General features: G+C 42.9%; 1 protein-coding gene across 5 annotated transcripts in view; it reads left to right on the plus strand.

The window, feature by feature from the left end:
- Nucleotides 1–9,822: 9,822 nt before the first annotated feature.
- The window catches only part of F13A1 (coagulation factor XIII A chain), a 74,394-nt gene continuing 56,560 nt past the window's right edge, over nucleotides 9,823–27,656 (plus strand). The window contains exons 1-4 of one of the 5 annotated variants that reach the window (XM_048072061.2): nucleotides 10,438–10,973; nucleotides 11,513–11,594; nucleotides 17,556–17,657; nucleotides 22,873–23,024. In XM_048072061.2, coding sequence (XP_047928018.2) covers nucleotides 17,626–17,657; nucleotides 22,873–23,024 — 184 coding nt within the window. In that variant the 5' untranslated portion in view covers nucleotides 10,438–10,973; nucleotides 11,513–11,594; nucleotides 17,556–17,625. Of the gene's footprint in view, nucleotides 11,595–17,555; nucleotides 17,658–19,597; nucleotides 21,568–21,818; nucleotides 21,982–22,084; nucleotides 22,218–22,872; nucleotides 23,025–27,656 lie in introns of those variants that run through there. The other 4 variants (XM_066992465.1, XM_048072062.2, XM_013179309.3 and 1 more) reach the window with 4 other exon arrangements.

A 27,656-nucleotide genomic window follows, 5' to 3' on the forward strand; every position in this document is an offset into this window, starting at 1 on the left:
GGTGAAATGATGCTTGTAGAAAACATTGAGCCTTTGCAGGGGGGACTGCTTACAAAGCACATTAAGAATAAGACTTTACAATTTAAAACACTGTACCGGCAGGAGTGTGGCAGGGAAGCTGGTGATGGGTGGACTCCCACCATTCTCTCCTCCGAAGGACACCTTTCTGGGAGGTGAGCAGTATACTAGTTGCAGGTCCCCTCCTTGAGTAAGGAAAGCCCAGTACTGGCTGCACCTCTGTCAGAGGATCAGAAAAAGGAAATTGTTATTGTCTGCTACCTCTTTCCTGTCTCTGTCACCTTGTCTATAGTAGGTAGTCTCAGCACAGCATTATGACATGCATCTGCCTGGGACAGTGTTATGGAAGTACTGTACCAAAAGTGTGTAGAGAGATTTGTGGATTCCCACAGAAAGATACAGCACAGACGTGCCACTAAGAAAACTCTTCCTGAGGTCACCTGGTCAGATTTTGCTGCTGGTCATACACACTGGGAGAAATGCTGTAGTCTTCAGCAATGTAGTGTCTTTTGGATGCATACAGGCAATGGTGGAAGACCAGACCTTTCTTTTAATCTAAGGAGTCAGAGGCAAATGCAGCCAGAGGATTTTAAATGAGAGAACTGAAATTCAGATTCAGAGGATTATTTTTTGGTTTGGTTTGGTTTAGAGACAGCATCAAGGATTTGAGGACAGTGGAGGAATTTATTGTATCTGGCAGTCAGATGCACTCAAGTTTACCGTGGTTAATTTTATGTAACTAAAATACATACCAAAATCACTTAAAACAGGACAAAGTTTCATCCTTCCTAGTCAGCGCATTTGTAAACAATACAGTATTATAAAATATACTTCTAGTTGTGTGTTACTGTTTCCACTGTAAGGATGAGCAAACATTTGCACCCATGGGGAGCAGTGTTCCACTAAATATTTGGCAATTAGCTGAAAACAGCAGAAAGAGATCCAGATGGTTCCCTGATGTCCACGTGCTTTTGATAACCCAGTGCTCTCTTTCTCCTCCGCAGCCAGGGAACCTCCTTCCTTTAACTTCTGCTCCCTCTCCCAGGGCTGGCTGACAGACTACAAACTGCCTTTTCTAAGCATCCCCTTCAACTCATTCTGTCTTTGCCAAAATTCTGGTAATTCATCTCAGGCTAAGTGCTGTCAAGCTCCATCTTGTCTCTCCTCACCCCACCATCCTGCTGCCCTGCCATGTGCCTTTCTATGGACAAACACGGGAGGTTAAATGCCTTCAGTTGCTTGCTTGTGTGGCTTGCCATGTCGTACAGCCCAACTCGGAATACAGCATCTGTAGACAACTGCCACTGAAACCCTGTCAGATGATTTTGGAAAAGAAGTAAATGGGAAGACTTAGTTTGAGCATGAGAGTTTTAAAGCTTCTGTGCTGGTCTCCAAATTGTTGGATGTTTCTCATGTTCTGGGGCCAGAGCACTTGAATGGGAGTTTTGTGTGGGGTGGGTAGACTTAGGTCTGCGTCAATTCACAGGAGGGAGACAAAAGATAGAGAGGGCCTCAGCTGGGGGCATATGTTCTCCACAACTCAGCATGGGTTAATTCTTTCCTGTTGTGAGGTGAAATGTTCAGCCCCTCTTTTCTCTTTTTGGAATGCTTTGCCCACTGCTAATTTACATCTCAGGCATAAAAGACCCCTTTGTTTTGAAATGAAAAACATAAAGCCTCACTCCAGAGGCAATTAAAAATGAACAGACAAAATATTATAATATACTGAATGATACTCAAATGTTTTTTAACTTTTTCCAGAAAAATATGCCTGCAGATCTGTGTACCATTGCAGAGATGAGTCTAGAGGGATTTCATCCATCAAACAGAACAATAAAATGACTTTTGATCTTCATGAAAGTGGTGAAAGAATGGAAATAATAAAAAAAAAAAGGAAGGAAAAGGAGCAGCATAGAAGGTAAGAAATAGTGGAGAATACACCAGGAATTCCTGCAATATTTTATGCTTAGAAATATGAACACTTGGGTTGTGAACTGCTTCACAATTGTTAGAGAACCTTTCTCAAAATGTCCTGAAATGTCAGGGGCCCAAGAAACTCATTTCTTTTTAGACTGGAATCTGGCAATAGAGGAAACTCAATAGCAATGCCCGTAGGAATGCTTTAAAGAAATAGTGGACACATAATGCAAAGCACTGGTGCCGCAGATGCCATTCAGGTATCTCCAGGTACGGTTCAAATGTCCAAAGACTGCCTAAGATTGAAAATGGCAATGAGAAATTTTGTGCCAGAGCAGATATCTCATGTACTATGACAAACTTGATAGAAATGCAGTCTTCTGCCCAGATCCAATTCAGATCAAATTTGTACTGTCTGGTGGTGGAGAGACACGGAATGTGTGGCTGTGGTGGGAGACTCTATTCTAGCCCTCCCAGTGTTGAATATCCTAGTTCTATGTCACATAGAACAGACAATAGAATAGGAAGATAGGGCCGATGTGTCCACATCTGCCACCTGAAAGTTATTTATCTGGCCTAGGGGAAATTTCTGAAAGATACGCTTCATGCTTCTCTTATGGCCAAACTGCACTGCAGAGAATTGATTTATTAACACATGACAGAAGTGGGAGGGTAGGGGGAGGCACTGGGATGGGGTATGTTTCTCTTGAAATAAGGTAATTTGGTTGTGTTATGGTGGGACTCTGCCATGGAAAATTAGTCCTGAAGAGGATCTTTAGAGAGCATTGAACCATCTTTCCTTCAGAAGGCAAGTGCAACTATATCAACATCATCCCTGACAGATGTGTCTAACCCCTTCTTAAAGGTATCCAGAGATGGAGGCTCTGAGTTGGGGCCTCAAAGATTAAATAAACATTAACATGCTGGAGCAATGAACAGCTGTGAAGGCTAATTAGCCAAGTTGCAAAGCTAATTCAAAAGTAAGTTCTGGGGAAAGGTGAGGTGGTAAATATCCTGGTTGTGCTTTTTTTTGCAAAACTAAGCTCTCTCTGTCTTTTTTGATACTGATTTGATTAAACATCTGTAAACATCTTAATACCTTTTAGTGTGGGGAAGGAGAGAGGAAAACAATCAGAATGGAAGGCAGTCAGTGGAGTGTTAACTGTGAGTTACATTTTGTTTTCATTTCACCTGGGATGGAGTTGAGCAGGTGATGTGTGTGTGGTAAGATGTACCTAGTGATGTCTCTCCAACCTCTTACCTGCAGTGACTTAGGAGCCACTATGTTCCTGTCTACAGGTTTGCAAAAACTGCTGCTGAAAATCTATATTTATTACTAACTAAAGTTTATCTGGTTTTAATATCTGGCCAACTGTTTTTGGCTCATTTGTGCTTACTATGGCCTTCTTTTAGCATCCTTTCTGTCCAAAATTGCTGAGGGATGTATGAGGAAAATTATCTGTGAACTGTTGTCTTGGCTTCAGAACTGGGTCATGAGTTAGTGTCTGAGAATTTGGTCCTTAAAACAAAGCTGTCAGCAGGAATCATTGAAATTGCTCAGAAATACACTGTTCAAAAATTCTGTTTGTTTTTACCTGGACAGCTTCTTATCCAGCTCTGTGGGTATTTGATTCAAAGTCCAGTACAGCCAAAGTAGACCACTGTTCTTCCTTCAGTAAGGCTGGGATTTGGTCATGAGTTACACTTGCTTTATAGTACAGGCTTAGTTCTCTCACGTACCTTTATCTCTCTCTGGAAGTTTGCTCTAGAGCCAATGTAGTTAAGGCTACACAGTTTTGAGCTGAGTGCATCCTTTACAGATACAGATCCCTTTTCTAAAATGGGAAAAAGAGAAGTATATTGTGACTGACAGCTCAGTCTGAGCTTTGCATCTAAGCAAAACTCCAGTCCACGTGCGAGGCAGGAAGTGAATAGCAGAGCTTCAGAAATAGAACAGAAACCCACATTCTGCTTGCAAATGCACAGTTCATGGCTCCCGCAGGGGCTGTAGCTCAGCCCCCTGCAACAGAGGCAGCAATGCAGGTGTGGAATAACACGCTACAGCTATGCTATAATATATATTCACAATAGGGCTGCATTACAGCAGGTAGGAAGCTTGTAACTGCTTGGAATGTCTGTCAGAAGGTTGCCTTAATGTAGGGCATTTGCTTGGAAATGGAGCCGAGTGCGACAGAGGGGGAATTTGAAGGCTCAGTCTGGTCCTGTGAAGCTGCAGCTAGGTTGGACTTGGTGCACGCAAAGGGGAGGTGAGCCAAAACGCAACACCTTCAGCTGAGCGTGAGAAGAAAGACCTGGCATTTATAGCTAATGAGAGGGAGGCGAAGTAGCTCCAGGCAGGCTGGGTTCCATCCAGCACAGTCTGCCTTGCTTTGGTGTTGTTTCTCTTACAATGGGACTTGGTTTAAATTAGGGTAAATATCGGCAGTGAAATCCAACTCTTAACATAATCCAGAAAGGGCTTCAGAAGACCCAGCATGCTTTTTCTCAGCTCCCAGGGCTGTCACTTTGTTTCCTTGCAGAATTCTGTTATTTATACAAAAAATACACACACACAATGCACATAAACAAATGCCTGCAGATTACTGGGTAGTGGTGGTATCTCATTACGGGATATGGCATGGAAAGGGCCAAGGTGAAAGTAAACCTGCTGCAAAATCCTGCCCTCTGCATGCCAGGGCATGGTTAAGGAAATGGGCTGGGTTGTGCCCTGCCATGAAGCGGTGGTGTGGAGGCTGCAGCTGTGGGAGTCCTACTGGCATCGCGTGGCAAGGAGCCGTGGCATGGTTTTCCCTTTCCTCAGTGCTGCTGATCCTGCTTTCTGTCACAGGGCTACATGCAGGTCTTTTGGGGCTGGCCTCAGGTTTGGACAAGCACAAGTACCATGTCTTTGTTCAGCCACAGTGTAAGATCCAAGGCATCCCCAAAATGCAATGCAGGGGGTGGCGTAGGCACATATTGGCATCATCTTGGTCCATTGCCTGTAGGGACCAGTGGGAAGATACAGTCTGAGTGCCCTCACCAAGCTATTGATGCTGGGAAAGGATTGGAGGGGTTGAAGGAAGCTGTATCCTAATTCCACCTGTGTGTCACTGGCTTTTTTTTCTCACCTCAATGCAGTTTGCTGCAACAGCAGGCTGCAGGGTCTACCAGGGACTATGCAGAGAGTGCTGACTACAGAGGGTTGTTTTTTTGCTTTTTTGGAATGCATGAGTTTCTATCACTTGCTGAAAACTTGAAGTCATAAAATCCTGAATGTCTAGAGAAGCAGTCAGAAACAGAAGACATAGGCACATTCACGCATTGGTATTTGGAGGTGCTTGAGAGAGTCCAGAGAAGGTCAGCGAAGCTGGTGAGGGGTCTGGAGAACAAGTCTTACGAGGAGCGGCTGAGGGAGCTGGGCTTGTTCAGCCTGGAGAAGAGGAGGCTCAGGGGAGACCTTATCGCTCTCTATAGGTACCTTAAAGGAGGCTGTAGAGAGGTGGGGGTTGGTCTATTCTCCCACGTGCCTGGTGACAGGACGAGGGGGAACGGGCTAAAGTTGCACCAGGGGAGGTTGGATGTTAGGAAGAACTTCTTTACTGAAAGGGTTGTTAGGCATTGGAATGGGCTGCCCAGGGAAGTGGTTGAGTCACCATCCCTGGAGGTCTTTAAAAGACGTTTAGATGTAGCCCTTAGTGATATGGTTTAGTGGAGGACTTGTCAGTGTTAGGGCAGAGGTTGGACTAGATTATCTTGGAGGTCTCTTCCAACCTAGATGATTCTGTGATTCTGTGATTCTGTGATTCTGTATTCTGTCATCATGTTTGACACAGTTCCTAGTAAATGTGTTTAAGTCTACGTGTAAATATATACACATCTGTTTGTTGAGCATTTTCTCTACTTACTACTCTTAGGAGATTTTCTTATTAGCATGAATAGAATGTATAGTTTCATATCACCTGTATTTGCAACCCATTGTAAAAAAGAAGTTTTGTGGTAGCTGCTGTTAGTGCATCTGAAGAACAGATATCTGAATCAGGTTTATTCAGATGCTGCAAACAAGTTTGGTTGCAATGATGGAATTCATAAACCTTTGGAATGTCACTTTTTATTTGCCTGAATGTAAAATAAACATGACCCTTGTTTGTTCCCACCTCAGAAAAATAATAACCTGGAAATTGTTCTAAATGCTGGAAAACACACGTAGGATATGCAAAATGGAGAAACGGAATTGTCAGCTTTCCTGAATGATTAATCCTGGATTTTAAACTAGACAAACAAAATCTCATTTCAAACATAATCATTTTCAGAAAATCATGACTAAATGAGAGGACGGCTTTCCATTGTCCCAGATTATTTTGTTTTCATCTGTACTGCATGGTGTCTTTTACTATGATTAATCCCAAAGGAGAACCGAATGTGAAGCAGGTTATGGGAAAGCAGTCTAATGAAAGTAAGTTTGCAACTCTTAAAAACACATCAATTCTCGGGATGCTACCATTCGCTATTCAAACAGAGTGAAGGGGACAAGCGCAGGATGCTCAAGTGCTGGGCCTCCACCCCCGATCAGCACCTCCTTGTGTGCTGTGCACTGCTGCCATGCAATGGCAGAGCTTTAGGTTCGGGGATGGCGGTGATGGTGGTGCTGCCACCCTTACTCTGGTAGAGCTGTGCAAAGATGTGCTTGGGCTACAAATGGGAATTGCTTGCCCTCAGCCATTTCCATCAGTAGGAGAAGTTTTGTACTTGTTTTCTTACTGTGTGTAACAGTTTTCTCTGCCAACAGCTTCATTGATCAAGGTATAAATGAAGGTAGGGAGCTGACATTTGCTGTCCTCTCCTTAGAGAGAGGAATGCTGGCACTGCAACCTCACAAATGAAAAAAATAGATGAAATCACATTGTTCCCATTCTGCAGAGCAGTCAGTAACCTTTCTAAGGGGGAAGGAGGTAGCTTTCTAAAATTATGTTCCTTGGGAATTACAGATACAACTACTATTAATGTTAGCAGTGATGTTTCTGAGCAAGTGTGCACCTTGCTGAAAACGTAACCCTGGCAAGCAGAAGTTCCAACTGTGCAAATTGATCCCAAGGAGATGGAGGACAATGGGGCTGGGGGTGGTTCCACTTCTAGAACAAAGGCTAGACCCAGCTCTGTTAACAGTAAAGGAATATCTGCATGTTTTCACTTGTAAATGCTCTTAGAATGAAATGCGGATTTCAAGGGATATATATATATATATATTCAGTGCAAAAAATAAAAGGCTATTCACCAATGTTTTAATATTATGCTGTAATAAAATAACGCTTTCTGGAGCCAGTCATGACTTTAAGCCAGATCATGGCTAAAAATATTAAGGGAAGGATCACCACAGCAACAATCACATTGCTCCCCTTCTGCAGAGGAAGTGAAAAAAAAACAACACTCAAACTTTGCCAACCTGAATAAATTATCCAGATTATCAGAACTCTAAGGAAAGCTGTACATAATCAGCTTTGTGTGCGTACGTCTGTGAGCGTGTGCACATGTGTTAACTGGATTGCAGCCTGTTAACTATGCATGTGAAAGGGGAGAGCTCCAAAAATAAGCCCAAGAGAAAAAAGTTACCTTGGTTGTATCCAGTGTGAAGCTAGGAAATGGCTGCTTTGCTCACACAGATTTGGGAGCACGGACACATTTTTGCTCCAGTCTAGCAGCTGTTTTCCTGTGTTGGGTATAGTTTGCTTTGCTGAAAATCATCTCATTAGACAGGGAGGGAAGAACAGGAATGGGAAGGTGGTGGGCAGGAGCAGTGTGGCCACTGCTAGACTTGAAGAACCTTGTGCAGAAGGCTGAACTGGAAGCTTCCTCTCACCAGGCTGCAGGTATGGTCACTGGAGGAAAGGTGTCTTTTCCAGGGTCAGGCCAGAGCAAGGACGTGACTTAGAGTAATGATAGTTATGCCAAGATCTTTGGCAATCTCAGGATGCATCAAAGATTCCAAAATAGTGTTAGAGAACCCGAAAGTGTGGGACTTTCAAGCACAGACAAGAAGGGTTTGGCTAGGTTTTTCAATGTCCTGTTTCTCCTGCTGTTAGGAAGAACATTTGTTTTGCTGTGCTGGTCCTGTACTAAACCCTGGATTGTCAACAGGCCAGCAGCTGCCATCATTTTCTGGCTTGGGTTTCTAGCTAAAAACGTGCCTCAGTTTTTACAAGACTACACATTTTAAAGAAATGAGGTGTAACTAAGCATGGTCTCTGTCTTTAGCCTTTTATACTGTTCAGGCTCATAGATGTTTTGCAAAGGAGGTGTGTGCTGCTGCCGAACAAATTTAAGCCTGCTGCTAACAGACTTGATTTTCTTAATTCTGTTTTGTGCAGGCTGGTGCAGACTTGAGCTTGGCTAGAGGAGCTAAGCAATGCCAGCTGTATTCCGGCACCATTTGGAGTATCTAATGAATGATGAGTCCAGTTGGTACTGTAACTGATGCTTGTTGTAAAGAGTGATTTATGACAAAGTTGGTTACTCTGTAATATTCTCTTTTTAAAATGCAAATTTTAAAATTTTCTTGCAAATTCATTTGAAGAACCCTATGGACACATCTACTGTTTGGTCTCTTCTGTGTCATTTGCTATCTGCTACCTTGCTGTTCCCACTGTGGCTCCAGCACTGGCAGCCTGCTGAATTGTGGAGCCTTGCCACATGGCACATGCTTTTGGTAGGATTTTGTCCTGGCTCACAGCGACACTGAACTATTTGCAGTGGAAGAAAGCTAACAGCAGCAGCTGGAGTTAATGAATCCTCTATCACCCTGGAACAGGGACGGGAATCCCAGAGCTCAGGGTGTTTTCATGGAGGCCTGCTGCAGTCTTGATATGTGAGTGACTGGATGAGATGAAAGCACATCTGGATGGGCTGAGGAATACATATGCACAAGGATTTTTTTTTTTTGTATTATATTTAATTTGCTGCTTGCACATTAGGATTTTTCCCCTTTTTTTTTTTTTTTTTTTAAGGTTCATTTGTTTTTCTGAGTAAGGAAAGATATGAGTGGTGCAGATGTTTAGATGAATGTCTACTAGGATTTTGTTATTGTGTGCTGGACCTTTAAAAATAAAGTGCTCCCCAGGCTGCTGTCTAGGAGGGATTGCTATGCATCACTGTAAGATGGCCCTTACAGTGAGTTACTCGCTTGTTTCTCTCTTGTGTAGTTGTTATTTCTCCCCTTGTTTGTTTGATTTAATTTGGAGCAAAAGCCATTGTGGTTGTAGGAAATTTTGATTTAGGTGTTCACAAAATAGAACAGGATTAGGTCTGTGGAAAAGATCACTGAGGAAATCTTAAAAGAATAGCACACTGCTTCAACCACCACCCCATTGAAGCAAGGTCTGGGCGGGGTGTCTTCTGTGTACCACCCTGACTTCCCATTCACGATGTAGATTCTGCACTAAACAATAATCCATGTTGATTTTCTTTCACCTTGAAACTCCTTCCTTCTGAACTAAGGTCTGTATAGAATTATAGAATCATTTAGGTTAGAAAAGACCTTTAAGATTACCAAGTCCAACCATGTTATATCCAACACCCTGGTCTAGAAAGCTGCATGGATTCCCAGTTCCAATCCTCATGTCTGGGTTCCTAATAGTGAGATGACATCTAAGAAGCCACTGGTGTCTTTCATCCAGTTTCACTAGAGATGAAAGACTCAAATATTAGGGATTTATCTAGACCAGCTGTGGGTAAGATGTTTCTACAGAGTATGTATTTTTGTCAGCTTGCTCATATTATGGTTTGGGAACGAGACTCAGCAGCCACTAAACTGAACACAGCCTCATGGGGTGCCTTCCTGGGGGCTATTTTATTCTCTCTGTTGTACCTTCCTGTAAAATATGATAAGAAATCAATAATGAATAGGAGGTCCCTAATCTCCATGGATACTTCTCTCTGCATGGTGTCAAAATCTGAGTTGGCTGTTTATTTTCTCATATTTTGTATATCATTAATTTACTTAGGAAGAGGAGGGAAAAGAAGGAGGCTATTTAGGATTGAGCGGCAATTTGACAATGGTTCACAGCTGGACTACTGGGACGCCTCTGGAAGCCTGTCCCATACCTGCATCCCTGAGCTTCTCCTCATCGCTCACACTTTGTTCTGTGCTTGCTGTGGGGACTTGGGTGAACGCAGCTGCTGCAGCTGCTCATAGACCAAAAGGTGACCTTTTGAGTAGCTGTGGAATGATGCATTATTTAGTGCATTCCTGGCTAAAATGGAAATGAAATTACTCCATGTGCAGAATGATTTGTTTGTCCTTTCACTTAGACGTGCAATGCTCTGGTGTGCACAATATCCCTTGTGGTTTCTTCTGGGTAAAGCTTTGATAGGACAGCTATGGCACTTGAAAAAACTGATTGCTACCTAAAAGGACTGTACTATCCAAATGTAATGAACTTTAGTTTACAGGCAAAAAGTTTGCAGAACCCAACTTATGTTTAAATGATGTGTAGGAGTGAAAGCTTCTTGATGAAATGCATGTCTCTAGACTGTCAGCTGATACTGGTAAGTATCATAACCAGCTGTTAATTCAACATGAAGTACTTTATTTCTTTCAGTTAATCTAGAGTCTCTTGGAAGATGTCATAATAGGGCATTCATTACACGGATGCTTAATGAGTAGAATATTTATCTTTTGTGTATATAGAGTCTTCCACAACTGCCTCTCAATGATCTGTGATAGCCAGCTACATAGGCACTCTGTATTTGAGGGATGGAAGGGAGAAGGGCAGATGGGAACATTTTTCAGTGTCTAACTTTAAATTTCTTATATGGTCTTCCAGACAGAGAATCAAAGAAGCTGTGGCTGGAGCCTACCTCTCCTGCTGACTGTGAATGAAGACTGCAGTATTCTCTGCTGCAAGTCCATCTGCTCTTGAGCCTTTAAAAAAATCTATCTAATAGTGTGTTTCCCTTGGAGTTTCCAATGACATTTATGAAGGTTTGAAAGCCGTAGATAAGTAGCTCTTATCACATGATGCCAATAAGAGAGCTGGATCATCAAGGTAACAACTTTTGATTTGAGAATGGCCAGTTTCCTCTTAGAGATGAGCATATGAAGGGAACTGGGGGAAGATCCGGTGTTTTCTCTGAGCTCAACAAGCACTGAAACATGTGATGCAGGAGAAATCTGCACAAATGAAGAAGTGCCCATGAGACCATGCTGTCTCTTCAGAGATCCCAGTAGTAAAAATTCTCCACACAAAAAAAGATTCTTCTTTCTATAGGATTATTTTATTAGAACAAGATTAGGTGGTGTTAGACAAGTAAACAGGTATTCCTTAAATGACTACAAGTGTTTTAATTGCTTGTTTGGCATTGTCTTAGTGATTGCAATAAACAGCACAAGATTACAAAAAATGAGCACCTGTCTGCTCAGGAGATAAGCTGCCTTTAAAAAGAAAGAAAGAAAACACATCTATAATTTCTAGGATCCAAATTAATTGAAATGACTATGACGGTAGAAGCATAAACACCTGATGAGCTTTTGAGACATTTCTTCGGCATGTTCTTAGTGACTCTGTGCCCTTATTTTCAACCACAGTGTCTGCTCATCCTATTGCAGTGCCCTTCAAACCATCCTTCTCTGAAGAATCTAGTCTGGGAGGAAAGCTGAGCACAAGCTGGTAAGCATTTGCTGCAAGGAGTTCTAAGTGCTGTGGGATTTAGTCAAACAGCAAAGTACAAGCTTCTACTATGACTCATCTGGTGTAAAACTAGTGCTAAGTATTGTACATAATTAAGACAACATTATTACAGTGAGATTGCACTTCTTTTTTTGGCTTGGCTAAAGTCTTGAAAAGGTGTAATGTTTTCAGCCTTCAGAGCTGTGAAGATGAAGAGTTCTGATGGGTGTTCATTCTGAAAGATAGCATAGCTACAGTGAGCTTAGATCATAAATTGCGTTATTTCTGAAGGTCTCCATGTATATTTCAGTCTTCTTCATGAAAGGTGGTGCTTTTGTGAGAATAAATACAAACCTTAAAGTAGTATTCATCAGATAAGACTTGCAACAATGGTCTCTATAGACGTTCTAAGGGTTTGCTATTTTTTATGCCCACAATCACATATTTTATTTTGGGCCACATTTCTTAAAGAGGTGCTATTGGTATTTCAAGTAACAGACACAAAAAGTTATATTTGCCATCACATGCATCAGAAAATGTTGGCAGCAGTGTTGTCAGAGAGCCATAGATTCGCTGTTTGAACACCAGCTCTCACCAGGTACAGAACAGAATTATTAGTCAGCTGCTGGCCCTACCAATGGGAAAGGTTAAACAAACAGCTCATAAGAATTTGCCTACTTGACCCAAATTTTTCCTTCAAAGATCCACAAATCAACTTTTTTTTTTCTTTCTTTTTTTTTTTTTTTAATGAGTGCATGGGCTTGATTAAAATTTATTGTTCAATGATGCAAACAAATTCAGCTTATTGGTTGCTCAAAAGCCACTTACACAGTTTACTTGCTTCTCACTATCCCTAACTAGTAACTGGTCTTTATGATTTCATGATATTTTTTCTGTTCATTGATTAGCTGTCTGACTTGTAAACAGGAGGTGGGAAATCAGACTACAAAATGGTGACACGGACCATTTTAAGGGATAAAATTTTGAAGAAATCCATTTCCATCTGTGTGTTCTGGTGGATTCCTTTGAAGCATGTTTGTGCTCTTGAAAATACATTGGCTCCTGCTTCATCCTAACATTGCCACCACTTTTCTCATAATTTCCCAACATCTTTTTGTGTGAGTTGAACAAAGTAAAATTTTTCATGGGTCTGTTGATTAAGAATTCTAGGGTATCTTTCTGGGAAGATAATTGTTTAATATAAAACTGATAGATCAATTTCCATTTTGTTTGCACAGCTCTTTTCCAGATGACTTTCCAATCTATTAGTAAAGCAAATGCTCCAAATGCAATCAACCATTGATGTTTTGAAAGGAAATCAAAAACAAAGTAAGGGTTGAAGAAAAAAATAAAGTTGAAGAAAATGACTTAAAAAGTAAAGAGTGAAAGATTATACCATTGCTATGATAGCTTCAAAAGTTTGTGAAGATTACAGCTGAGAGAGAGATGGGCCAGAGAAAGCTCTGTAGCTACAGGAGGAATGTCAAGAAGATAATCTGTTTACAGAGCTTCATCCTAGCATGCATTCTTGCAGGCTTACAGCTTAAAACTTTGAGGAGGTTGATCTTGTGGGGGCACACAACCAGCAGTGGAATCATGGGAGAGGAGGGACAAACCTCAAATGAAGAGCACACTTGTTGACTGTGGTTATTATCTTGGACTTTGCACTGCTTTGACAGAATTTACAGAGCTTCTGGACAGATGAAAGAAATACTGGACAGACCTACTCCTTATACACTTGCTCCAGTGTTATAACATCAGCTGAGCTGTGAGGGACCTTGCTGTGAGTGCTGGAGCTTCCTACATGATGCAGTGTCTCTCAGCTACTCAGGCTTTTATCTTAACTTCAACCATGAGCTCACTGTGAACACAAAGTGAAAAGTTATTTGTATTCCACTGTGCATGTTGACAGTAATTTTGTGGATGCAGCACAGCACTATAGAAAGAGACAGGTATGTGGAGAGATTGGAAGGCATTAATTTCTTCTTACATTCTCCTTTTCAAACCACACTGCAAAAGGTTACAGTGGGAATAGCAAAAGAAAAAACTTGCAGACTTCACAAAAACCAAAGCCTACAGCTTGTGCTGGACGGGTATATTTGGCACACATCTGTGATTATGAAATGACTTTTAAATTGCTTTTGAAATTCATCTGGATAATGATTCATCCTTTCAATTTCCTTTCTCCCTCCAGAACATCCGCCATTAACAAACCAACCAGTTGTGATGTTTTACAATCCACATTTGAACCTACTTCCCAAAACATTACACACTTCCTTAAATAAGCAATTACTCGGCTCATTTGCACAAAGATATGGTCAGTCTTGGGACCGAAAGATGAATCAACAACCCTGTTTGGCAACCATCTTTGAAACAAATCAAGAAACAGTTGCACTAGAGACTTGCTGAAGTGGGCAGAAATGCAACAACAACAGGCAGCTTAAGTGTTTCTGTACACACAGATATTGTACAGCCTTGACTGAGCTGAGCACGTCACAGAATTTAGGCATATGCCTGAAGATGGAATTACTTACAAGCTTGAAGTTAAGATGTGCTTAAGTGTTTTGTTGTGTATGGGCCTACACACTACATCTGTGTTTGTATTAACAGGAAAAGCTGTTCTACAAGAACAGCTACAAGAACATTCGGGCATTTTAAAATGTATTTTTGTTCTGAATTGGAACAGGAAGTTTTACCCTGACATGAAATTTAGGAACTCTTTAATTCTAGAAATCTTGTAATTGAGCATACTTGAAACATTGTGTTTCAGTAATATTGAAATGCTTTGTGACATTAAGATTGAAATATTACATGACCACATATGGTACTAAATTAATGAGAACCAACTGTCAACCAAGCATGCCGAAATTGTCGGGGTTGTGTATAACCCACGCCCTGGATGCAGGAAGAGCTCTAGCTTTTTAGTTGAGGTGCAGTGCTTCATTAACACTGTTGTTCAGCCTAGCACCAAAACAAAGATATTCATCTAGGCATGATGCAGATCTGGAACTGCTAAGCCCTGCTCTGCCCCAGTGCTCCATGTAAGGACATTTCAAGTGTCTTGCACCAGGTCTTTGACATGAGTGCTCCAGGAACACAGGACACAAGATTCCCTGTGTTTGTGCTGTAGCTTCTTTGGGTCTTTATCTTTTCAGTTCTGGCCTGGCTGTATCCAAGATGACTCCACACAGTCCAGGAGCCATGGTAGTTTGGGCATAGCACAAATGGATGACCTTCATTTGCATCTGGTGCTGTATGTGACAAATTAACCCTTCTGGAGTGGAGGCTGAAGCTCTGTAGGAGCCAGTATGAGTAAAGAACTGAGTTGCAGCTACTGGACTCAAGCTGTTTCTTTGCAGAGACTTCTGAGGTTCCCTTCCCTGTGCTCCCCAAGCCTGTCCTGACATCATAGCACCCAATACCTGGGGGATTGCAGCCTGGCTGCAAACTTAGAAATTAAAATAGCCAAGTCAAAGTTAAGCAGGTTTTGGTAGTTTCTCACAATCTGTTTTTCCATAATCAATAATCATTTTCTCGTGAAATATTTCAGTGTTGTGAAAGCAGCGTTTAATATAAGAAGACTATTGTGCTAGAAAAAAAATCAAACAGCTTTAGTAGTCCACAGAAAATCATAGAATCACTGACTCACTTAGGATGGAAGGGACAATTAAAGATCATCTAGCCCACCACACCTGCCATGGATGGAGACATCTTTCACTAGATCAGGTTGCCCAAAGCCCCATGTCCAATGTGACCTTCAACACTTTCAGGGTTGGGGCATCCAAAATTTCTTTGTGCAACCTGTTCTAGTGTCTCACTACCCTCATAGTAAAGAATGTATTTCTTATGTATGATATAAATCTACCCTCTTTCAGTTTAAAACCATTACCCCTTGTCCTATCACTACAGGCCCTTGTAAAGAGTCTCTCTACATCTTTTGTATTAGCACCCTTCAAGTACTGAAAGGCTGCAAGAATGTCTCCCTGGAGCCTTCTCTTCTGCTCTCTCAGCCTTCCTTTGCAGGAGAGGTGCTCCAGCCTTCTGGTCATTTTCATGTTTCTCCTCTGGACCCACTCTAACAGGTCCATGTCTTTCTTGTTGGGGTCTCCAGACCTGAACGCAGTACTCTAGGTGAGATCTCCCAATGGCAGAGCGGAAGGGGAGAACCACCTTCCTCAACCTGCTGGCTATGCTTCTTTTTATGCAGTCCAGTTTACAGTTGGCTTTCAGGGCTGGAAGTGCACACTATGAGCTCATGTCCAGTTTTTCATCCACCAGTAACCCCAAGTCCTTCTCTGCAGGGCTGCTCTGAATCCATTCATCCCCCGGTCTGTACTGATACTGGGAATTACCCCAATCCAGGACTTTGCACTTGGCCTTGTTGAACTTTGTGAGATTCATGCGAGTCCATTTCTCAAGCCTGTCCAGGTCCCTCTGGATGACATCCCTTCATTCTATTGTATCAACTTCACCACTCAGCTTGGTGTCATCTGCAAACTTGCTCAGTGTGCACTCAATCCCAAATTGCTAATAAAGATATTAAACAGTGCCAGTCCCAATACAGACCCTTGAGGGAACGCCACTCATCACCAGCCTCCACCTGGACATTGAGCTGTTGAATGCAACTCTCTGGATGTAGTTGTCCAGCCAGTTCCTTCTCCACCAGAGTCCATCCCTCAAATCCATTTCTTTCCAATTTAGAAACAAATATGTTGTGTTGAACCATGTCAAAGGCCTTAGAAAAGTCCAGGTAGATGATATCGGTTGCTCTTCCCTTGTCCACTGATGTAATCATCACAGAAAGCAACTAGCATGATTTGCCCTTGGAGAAGCCAAGTTGGCCGTCTTGAATCACCTCCTTGTCTTGCATGTGCCTTGACATTGCATCCAGGAGGATCTGTTCCATGATCTGTTCCACAGATCCTCCTTTCCACCCTTTTTGAAAATGGGAGTGATGTTTCTCTTTTTCCAGTTACCGGGGACTTCACCTGGCTGCCATATGATTTTTCAAATATGTTGGAGAGACACTTGGCAACTCCATCAGCCAGTTTTCTCATTCCCCTGGGATGCATGGCATCGGGCCTCAGAGACTTATGCATGTTCACTTTCATCAGGTGGTCTTGAACCTGCTCTTCGCTTACAGTGGGAGGGACTTTGCTCCCCAAGTCCCCGCCTTGAGGTTCAGGGACTTGAGAGAAAAAGGAGAGACAAAGTCTGGTGATTATATAGTTTGCTCTCCCTGTCTCTAGATGTGATAGCTGTTTGAAAGAGAGTAGATACCTGCCAACAGCCTGTGAAAGGGGATCACACAAATCATCAGTTTCCCCTGGTCTTCAAGTTCTTGTTCCTTTTCTTAGTCTCATTGCCTGATAGACCAAGTAGGATTGGTCCCTAGTGCAAGAGCTTTTCTTTGGGAACATGGGATTGAAAAGACAAAGTGATACTGAGGCAGTTGTTTTACAAGAGTATCTTTGTTTGCCCCAGACATATGGTGAGTATGGTGAAATTTATTCAGAGAGATGTTTTACCTGAAATAGCTTTCCCTCCATAAGTCGATGGGTAGTCATGGCTTTGCTTTGATATCCTATCCTTTTCTTTGGAGCAGAAATATTAATTTAAGGGCTGCAGCCTTTGTGCCTCTGTTAGCTTCTGTGTCAACTGGCCACAGCAGAGAAGATGTCTGCTCCCATTTTTGAGAGATGTTCCTTCATCGTTTAGGGCCTCAGCTTCAGCAAAACATAAAACAGTCAACTTAGTTGGAGCCCATGAAGATCATCTCTTATGAAAGACCTCTTTGCCCTAGCTTGTCTTCTGTCATGCTCTTTCTGTAAGAAATTAAGGCAAGCCCTAGTACCAAACCAACTGAATGCTTTGTATTCAGATGTTAGTAGGAATAGGAATTGGAACCTGCATTGCATGTTCCTAACAAACTATGTGATTCTTTTTCTTATTTTGTTGCAGTTACTACATGGACAGTTATGTTTCTGTCCAAGGAAGAGAGACGCCTTCACAGATGAGCACAAAAAGATAAATGTCTTTTCCCAACACTAAACTCATGAGCTGGTATGTACTTTAGTGTGATCTGATACTTATTGTAGGAAATATATTTTACGTAATTGGCAGTGGCAGCCACATATTCTGAGAGAAAAAAAAAAGTGTTTTGAACTGTATATCGTGTATCACTGTTAATGATTTTGAGCAGTATCTCAAAAGGATAATTTAGCACTTGAAAGTCATGCCTCAAAACCAAGATAAAATCCTTTTCTTTTTCCATGTCAAGGCTAGGATTCATCTCACCTCACTATAGACATTGTCAGTATAGACACATATGGTAGGACCCATCACCTCAGGCTCCCTTTGCAGTCAATACAAGGAACAGGCACTTTTAGGCCATGATTCATCTGACCTATTTACATGTCTGTTGTAGGAGGAGATGAATCATTGCCTAGAGTAAATCTCTGTGGAGGATAAAGGGAGCCTAAGATGGCCAGCTCAGATGTAGATGCTTGTATGGATCTACAATTTGAATTTAGACTTGCAGTTTGGAGCAATTTTTTTTTTTTCAGAGTAGAGTTAAATTTCCTAAGCCAAATTTTCCTAACAGAATGTGTGTATGAATATATAGATATGTATATATATATATTTTCCTGCAACAGAAACATTTGCAACAATATAATTTGAAAACTGGCCCTATATCCCCTGCTCCAAATGTTCCACCATCTGAAGAGCTGCCATTTTACCTCTCCCTGCCTCTGCCCCTCTTTCACACATACAGTCATGTATACACATGCCATGTTTCAGAGCTGGGCCTTCTGAATTTTTCAGCATTAACTCAAAATATACTTCTCTGTGAGTGGTAGCCAGAGCTGGTACACACAGACAGATATATTAGCTGTTTTTGGTTTTTAAGAAATCGAAAGCAAAATATGCAGACAAAACCACAAAATGAACATTTCTGACATTTGCTTCTGTTTAGAAATATCATTTTTATTCATATTTTCTTCTAGTGTCTGCTCTACTCTGCCTGCAGCCTTGGTAAGGCAAAGCATCATAGGAAGAGGGACGACATCAGTTTCTGGGAGACAAGTAATGATGTGGAGGGAGGGGGAAGATAGAATTGATTTTCTTAGAAAGTGTGCACAATCAGAAATAAAGCTCTGAGAAGGCAGGAGAGAGGTAAGGGTATATTACATGTAGAAGATTAAAGTAGAGAGTGTCTGGTTTATTGAAATAAGGATGATGTCTTTCCAGGGATGATTATGCACATGCTGTAGTTTAATGTCTCAATGCGTCTGAATTCTCATCTAGACTGCAAATGGACACAAGGGTAATATTAAAACAAAAACAAAAATGGAAAAAAGGAAGACACTCACTTGCAGAGCATTACAATGCTTAGCTGCTGCTGAGGAGTGCTCAGTGTAGCTAAAATAGTGGTAGGCAAAACATCCCTACTATCCAGCCGTTGGCACACAGCACAGCAAACCATTTACATGAGCACCTGGCTGATCAGTTTGCTTGTGACAGTTCTTGGCACGTCCTCTTCTCTGGTTTGGCTTCTCTAAAGCTTTATTGACTCTTGTGTTTTGTGGGATTTTCCCCCAAAACCTGTGTCTGGCATGGGGGTACTTGAAACAGCAATGCTGACTCTGATGATAACAGGAAACTGAATTTTGGATAACCTTCCACAGTGCAGGCTTTCCAGTCATTTAAGGGCTTTTCTGTGGTGATTAGGAAGAAGGGCTCCGTCATCCATCATCCAGGGTCCATTGCAGTCAGTGGGAAGAACATCCACAACTGCAAAGGTCTTTGGCAAAGGCCACGAGTGTTTGAAGGCTGTCTCTGAGAAATGGGCAAGGACTCAGCTCTTCTGCAGTGCAGAAGTAGCTTCATAAGGATGGAGTGCTCTTTCACCGGTCATTCCAGAGCATCATTCATTAAATATAAGGCCCTACAGGAAAAACAGGCCTTCGTGTTCTCCATTCCCCCTCTTGCAGCAACCCTGACGTCAGTAGTTTCGAACCATGGAAGTTAAATTAAGGCCAGTGCAGTCTAATAGGCAAGGGAGAGCAAATGCTAGGAAGTCAAGTTAATGAGAAATACCTGCCATCTGGAGCTGTCATAAGCATGAATTTACATCACTCCCCACAAAATAAATAAATTACAGCCTATAGAACATTACTCTCCCTGGACACAGAGCCCTGCTCCTGCTGCTGCCGCCAAAAATTTTGGTCTCCCTGCTTTCCCAGTGATCATCAGCTTCTTCCAAAAACTCCAGAGAGACCTGAAGGGGCCCAGGGAGACATCTGCAACTGCTGGCTGCTTAAGCACAACGGCTGGGCTGGGATTGTTCGGCTTCATCCACTCGCTGCCTTTCTCGCTCTGACTGAAAGTTTTCCTCCCGGCTCTGACAGCACTGCAGCCACTTGGGGAAGCACATGACTGCCTCGGGAGATGGTGTTTCGTATTTGTGTTGCAGACCTCCAGCAGGCATGGCACCGAGGCAATATTTACATCAGTTTCTGTAATGTCATCACAGCAGCTGCAGTTTTGGGAACTGAAGCACTGGCTGGAAGTGGAAGGAGAGGCACAAGCACACCACACAGAAATCAGACTGGAAAAAAAGAAATTCAGCAACCAGTCTCCTCCCACAGAAAGCTGATTGTGTTCCTGGGTGCTGGGGGCATTGCTTGCCCACCAGATGGTTACCGCAAGGACCATCTGCGTAGAAGTGAGCCCATGGAAACTGCAGTTCAGGATGACAAGAGGACCGGATCTCTCCCCATGGGGTGTCTGCACCCTTGGAGGAGCACAGCAGGAGAAGTGGAGTCTCCAGACGAGGTTGCTTTCTGTGCTGTGTGCCTAACAGCCTGCTGGAGGAAATGGGGGAGAGATTGAGCCCTTTGGCTATGAGACAGCATAGCTCAATGCTCATGTGCAGATAGTGAAGCTGGCTCCAAAACCACTGCAGTCTGGTGCTGAGCCTTGGCAATCAGGCAGGATCGCTAGCCTGGCTGCAACAGCGTATTTGTGCAGCAGCACTGCTTCCAGGTCCCCTGTGGGCATTTCTGCCCTGTGCTGTGCCATGCAGCTGTGCTGGCTTGTGTGGGACTACATTGCTGTGGCTGTGGTCTCTGCTGGGAAATTCACAGGGAGCTGGGATGGGGTCTTCTTTCAGATTTTTTATCTGTTGTTTCCCATTACAGGAATGCCATTCAATTCTCACCTCTTCTGTCTCCTGGCTTGATTTCAGTGGCAGTAAGTGAGCAGAGGTTTGAAGCTTCACTGATGTTAAGTGTCTAGAAGCCATAACTGGCTGAAAAAGGGCGGAGTCCCGTGCTGCGTCTCCTCACTCCTTCATCTGTAACTGAGACAAATGAGTGCCCATGGCTACTCATGAATGTGTAAGAGGGGCTCTCCTCTGCCTGGTTTGTGTACATACCTTCATGTTCCTAGCAGACTTGTGCCTCTGCTACCAAGCAGCAATGGCTAACAGAGCAGTGGGCCTGAATTCTTCCTGGTGGACCTCTTTTATTCCATGCAATTCCAGTGGTTTGTGGAGCTACATCTGACAGAGGATGTGTCAGACAGTCCCCCGTTATGTTAAAGTTTAGTGGAACTGAACCGAGTTGGCATAGAGCTAAAATGCTTACACCAGGTTCTTCTCCAGACACAGTTTGTTAGGTGATATTATCATGTGTGAGAGCAGGAGGTCATCTGCCCCAGACAGAGCTGTTTGGTGCCAAGTGCCTTCACTCTCCTGAGCTGCACATGGATTCAAGGAAGAGGTCCCTTCTGCTGAGCCACCACCGAGCTCTACGTGCACATGTGCCCCAGAGTCCTCTGAGAGGACTACTGTGAGGCACCAGGCAGAGGGACCATCACTGTGTCTACTTCGAAATACTCTGAAAACCAGCATCTAAAGTTGCAGTACAGGCACCCCAATATAGAGACACCATGAAAGACTGGCAACTGGGTGAGCATGGCTTCTTGGTCTGTGTCCCTCAGAAAATCCCTTCCAGTCTCGCACTTCATATGCTCTTGTGCCTTGAGAAACTCTACTCTGTCTCTCTAAGAACGGAAACTTCAGTGCCCAAGCTGTTTCCTTAGCCTGAGTGCTCTGAAATGCTCCTGATGAGTGGGGTTGGGGTAAGATAAGCAGGGAGAGGGAGGGAGGAAGCAAAGATGTGCCAGCAGTGGTGGCAGATCCTCAGAGGTGGTGTGGGGAGGGCTTGGCAACACTTTCAGCACTGTCCTATTACAACAGGAGGGAGGAGGATATACAGAGGTTACTTAAAAGCCCTCAGCTTTTTCCAGGCTTCTATTGCACGTCAGAAAATCTGCAAGGGAGAAGACAAAAAAAAAAAAAAAAAGACTATCTGAAAAGAAGGTACCCTTGCTAACTAGGAAACTTCCTTTAAGAGCTTACTGCTATTAAATAATTGCTGTATTTTGAATTGGTGTTTTCAGGAGCTTTAGGAAGAAGCTATGTTCTCAACCATGAATATTTTCTTAGATGGCTGGCGTGGCTCTTTCATTGCTACATGCTTACAATAGATGTGAAAGCAGTTTTGACTAGCTCAAAAAGAAGTCTCTGATCAACCTACATCTGAGATTTCCCTTAAGGTTGTTAGTGGGAGAGAAATAACTGGATAAGTGCTCTTTTTCTTTCTTTTTTTTTTCTCTCTCTTTCTCAAAAGTGGATTCTCTGTATGCAGAAGTTAGCCTTTAGGGTGTTTATGTGCATAGAGACAAAAATACAATATTCCAGTAATCATCCACAGACTGTCGTGGGCTGTAGTGTTTAGGATGATTGCAATATAACTTAGAATGTAATTTTTATTAGGGGGAGGTGGTGTGTGATGTATTTCCTGGAAATATAATTCGCTATTTAGGACACAATAATGTTGTTTTGGAGGGTGGGAAAACTGATGATTTTCCACATTTTTACCTGAATTTCCCAAATGTTTTTAATGCCTTGCTTCTCTTAGACAAATACTTCAGTGTTAGGCTTTCCTTTCCTCCTTCCACCCCCTTCTTCTCTTATTCATGTGTTTTCACAAACACAAAATGCTTTCCAATCCTTAGAGAGCTGTACTCCATCATTAGACTGATGTTTTTTGCCTCTCAGTCTTTACTTATATGAATCTAAAAATGTGTACTCACTGGCACCCCACACTGTTTCTGGTTTCTCCCATTTTACATGTGCCATGCTGTCTCATGTTTGCTTTCTCCTTGCACTCTTTCCTTTTTACATGGTATTGCAACGTTTTTAATACAGGATGTCTGAACCAACGAGCACCGACAAAGAGAAGAAAAAACCTCCACTGAATGGGAGAAGAGCCCTCCCATCAAACAACTCCAATGCTGAAGAAAATGAGGTCCCTGAAATGGATGCTTTTGGATTGATACCTAGAGGATTTAATCCAAAAGGTAAAGTGTACAATTAAGACATAAATCTACTTTTACGTCTTCCATACTTACCTCTGGCTAGGTCTGTGAATCACAACCGAAACACTTCTTGCATAGTATTGTAATCTGAGTCCTACATACTTCTACAGTTCTTCACATGTTTCGATCTCAGATAGTTTTTATTGTTGCTCAGGAAAAAAAAACTGGTAAAAACACCTGTCTGTGTGGAAATGTTACCTTAAGTTATGGGCAGGGAAAGTTAGGTGTGAAGAAATTGAGTGATTGTTTTTCAGCTTGAACTTTGGCAGTGATTAAAAGGCAAGAATAGGTTTTCCCAGTTTGATTACAATCATAGAGTAACTTTAGGAAGAATTCCTCAAGTCTTTTAAATTTGTGGGTGACAGTTCAAGGGCTGGGCTCGGTGAAGGCTCCGCTTTGCAGAGCTGGCAGCAGGGTGTCATTGAACATCTGTAGTTGGAGAATACAAATATGAATGTAGTTTCCTAACCAAAGTCATCATTAACTGTCACTGCTGCCAGTAAACGTGGTCCTGTCACTGTTGCTTTTTCCTAACTGTGGGCCAGCCCCTTTCCTCCAAGAAATTGGTGGTGAATCAGGTCAGGACACTGGGTTAAAACCAGGCATTTTTGACAGGAGAAGATGTTGAATAGAAAGTTTAATTTAGTAGGGTTTGGTTCCAGTTCAGCCTGGCTCATCTGTTGGCTTCAGGCATGGCTGTGGCAGCATGGGGGTGAAGGGAGCAGCAGGAGCTTTGCCTTTTAATGGCTCTTCTGGTTTGTGCAGTCTTAAACTGACTGTGAAGCTGCTGCACAGTGTTTTTGCTAGATGTTCTAGATGTTCATCTCACTGATAAAAATGACTGAGGATCTAAAAGGAATCCACAAATTGATAATAATACTTCTGTGAAAAGTGTCTCAGTCTTTTGGTTGGGAAGACAAAGTATCATTCGAGGGATGGGCAAATCAGAATGCATTATCGATGCCAAATTTTTTGAGTGAACCTGAAAAACATAAATAATATTTGGTTTAGAAGAAAACACAATTGGCTTCTGAATGAGTCAGCAAGAAAATTATATTAATTTTTGGCCTGTTTGAGGTTAACAGCAGAACCTGTTGAACGTGGTCACTCATAGTAGCAAGACGTAATAACACTTAGTACTCATATGGGACTTTTCATCCAAGGTTAAAAGAGTGCTTAATAAATGTGGACAAGCATTAAGTACTGCATTTTACACATTAGGAAACAAGCAAAGAGATTTTCAGTGACAAGGACAGAGTCTTATTAAAAATCATTATTTCTGTAATTCTAATAATATGCCTTAAACACGTCCCCCCACTTTATTACACACACACATCTTTAAAAAACATTTCTTTAGAAAAACGCCTAAGCAAACCAACTGGCATGTTAAGACTGTAGAAACTCTGCTTGAACTTCTTCAAACAACCCTGTAGTTCTGGGGAAACTACGGGTGTTTAAAGTGTCAAATGTAATGTAAGGTCTTGACTGGGTATCCTATCAAGCCCATTATGCTCACCGTAGCTGATGTGTAAGGGTGTGGGGTACCTTGGAAGGAATGCAGCTTATAGCTAAAACCCACCAGTACCAGGGGAAAGATTCGTATTGCTTTTTATTGTGCTTTATATGAGGCTCTGAAAGAAGTGTGGTGCTGGTACACAGGAGCCTCTTGCTTCTCAGAAATGCAATGGAAACAGGAATATGAGGTCAAGTGGGTTGAGGCAGAAGCCTGCCATGTGCTTAAGGTGATGCTTAAGGTCAGGCAGGTGAGAAAAACAGCCCTCGTCCAAAGCAAGAATTTGCGTAGGCATAGGATCAGCTTGACTTTGGGACTGGTACGGCTGAAAAAAAAAGTTTGAGCATAATGGCAAAATTCACTATATAGATGGATCAGCTCTGCTATGCAGTCCAGCTCTGCAGTGCTTGTAGCAATAACATGCAAGGGGTGACCTGAATGGGGGCGAAAGGGAAGAGAACAAACCATAGCAGCATTCCTGTTTCACCGCACATCAGCTGTGATCTACACCTGTGATGCCAGCTGATGTATGTGTGGTCCCTGGACACACCATTTTGGGGTAGGATGTTTAAGTTGCCTGTCAGAGCAAGTTAAAGGTTTATAGCCAAATGCTTTCTACACGCAGCTCAGAGTGGGATTTGCGTTCAGGAGCTGAACCTGCCCAGAGTACTTGCAGCACTGGGGCATAAAGTGAGAGTCCGCAGGCAGAGCTGGAGCAGCAGGGCACAGCAGGGCAAGGCATGTTCTTGCAGAGGATTGCTTGTGCTACTTCCTTTCCCTTCTCCTTCTATACTTCTTACTTCTGGGTTGTCCAAGCCTTTTGTAGTGATTCTCATATCTCCTTTCCCTAACACCCTGATAAAAGCAGGCAAATGCTTTTATCTCAGCTTTTACAAGTAAGGTGTTTTATAACCTTTGGGGTAGGATGAGACATCTGCTGTAAACATTTAAATGTTGGTGTCTTCAGCTGAGTCAGATGACAGCCAACACAAAGCCAGCCCAGGTGGAGGTGAGGACATAGTTTGGCTGGACATCATACCCTGGTATTGCTTCCAGGGTACCTTTCTCTCAGCTCCACTGGCTGCAGCAACCAGATCTAACTGGTTTGCGTATCAGGCTCACATCATTCAGATGCCTAAATTTAAAGGACCCAGTCTTGAGCTGAATCCTGCCCTTGATCTGTGCGGTGTAGGTGTCTACAGCTGAGCTAGTCACCCTTGTTTCCCTTGACAGCCAACAGAGAGAAACAGGCATTTTTAGGGTGTGATTCATTTGACCTATTTTAGCTACTACTCTAGGATGAGGTAAACGCCGAGCTCGACTAGCTCTCTGCTGACACCCACTTCTACTCCGCTGAATCACAGCCGGGGTGACGGGTGGAGGCTGCAGGGACAGCTGTCTTCCCAGCCAGGTCAGTGGGCTGCCTGCTGCAGGCTGCTTGCTGCAGGCTTCTTTAGCAAAGAGCCTGTGTCTGTGAGTACGCCTGTGCTGCTTCCTCCCCCTGGCTCTTCCTAGCCAGCTCATCTCACCACGTCGTGTTGTGAGTGGGCCTGAAACGTACAGCCTGCTCAGTGGGAGGACACAGCCTTGCGGCCGCACGGCCCACGAGCTCCCCATGTGCCCACCTTTGCAAAGTTTATGGACTCACCAAGGAATCGTGCTTCTCCTGTTAGCAGAGTGATGGACACCTCCTTTGGAAACTCCTACTGCTTGGTCTGTAATCCAGAGCCCTTTCTCTCTGGTTCTCCAAGAAACTCTGATGTTTGAAGGCTATTCTTGGTATTGAAAAGCAGCTCAGGCTTGTGCTCATTTTTTTCCATGCAAATTTAACATTACAAAAGCTTTAAGAAAACATTAGTCTGCTGCATCTTTTGCAGGAAGCTTACTTGCATGAAATAGTGGATGAGGCTGTAAACAAACCATCACATAGTCCAGACTTCAAAGGAGCCCTCGATGGCCACCTATGCCTCACAAACAGATGAGCAGTGAAACACACAGTGCCTGGACCCTTCCTTTAGATGACATCTCCACTCCTGGTGATGATGTTCACGCATCCCATTACCCTGCTCACATTTTGTCCTCTGTAATTATCATTACTGTAATTAACATGGGCTCAGTCACAGGTCATCTTAATTTGGCGAGCTCAAAGAAGTTCATTTTAACACTGAGAGTGAGAGTGAAATGTGTTTTATGCAGATGTGCATAGCTGTGTTTTGACAGGAGCCTTGTAAAGTCCTGGGAAAAATGAAGCAAACGCTGAACTGACACCCTGGGGTGACTTAGCTTTGTAGCTCCTTGAAGGGGCTAACTTGTAAATGAAGGGCAGGGTCTTTTGTTTCAGAACACGAGATGAAAACACAACAAATGTTCAAAAGAATTTTTATGCCTCCCTGGAAGCGAGAAGAATCTGAGCCAAACTTACTAGTTTCTACTATAGTTTCACCTCTCACAGAGCTGCAATATGCAACTTTTACATAGAATGTTTTCAGCCAGGGAGGGGTTGGGAGAGAAAACAGGAGAGACTTCCCCCTGACCCGTCTTCACAGCCCTCCAGGAAATTTGTGCCTCACATAATTTAATTATGAGCTTTGTCAGCATTATTATGAGGGAACATGGGTAAGTTTTGCAGGGAGGGAGGTGAGACATTCCCCATTTCATAGAGGGTCAATGAGAGTTATTTCTGAGCAAAAAGCATTTAAAGTTTCACACAAGAACCATCTCTGTTACTTTAGCCGGCACTAAAGCCAGCGGGGATCTACAGAAGTTACTCCAGAAGCCTAGAGAATTGAGCAGGGAATAACAATAACATTGCCATGGGACTTTAAGCCTGTCTCAGCCTTTCTGCAGTTGAGGTTGACAGGAGGCAAATGGTTTTTGCTTCAGTTCTACAGAGCTTTTCCATGAAAGGATCTTTATCTTGGCATGTCCTAGGGCAGTTTCCTTTCCTTTTGTTTCCCACAGGGCAGGTATGAGTAGCTGGTGGTGACAACGCACCAGAGGGACCAGATCCTGCTGCCCATATTTACCTCCTTTCCATCAGCTGTTGCCCAGAGTCCAGGCTGGGTGACTCGGCTGGGGCAGGAGAAGAATCACGCTGCTGC

Source organism: Anser cygnoides, chromosome 2 (assembly GCF_040182565.1).
Source record: "Anser cygnoides isolate HZ-2024a breed goose chromosome 2, Taihu_goose_T2T_genome, whole genome shotgun sequence".
NCBI lineage: Eukaryota > Metazoa > Chordata > Aves > Anseriformes > Anatidae > Anser > Anser cygnoides.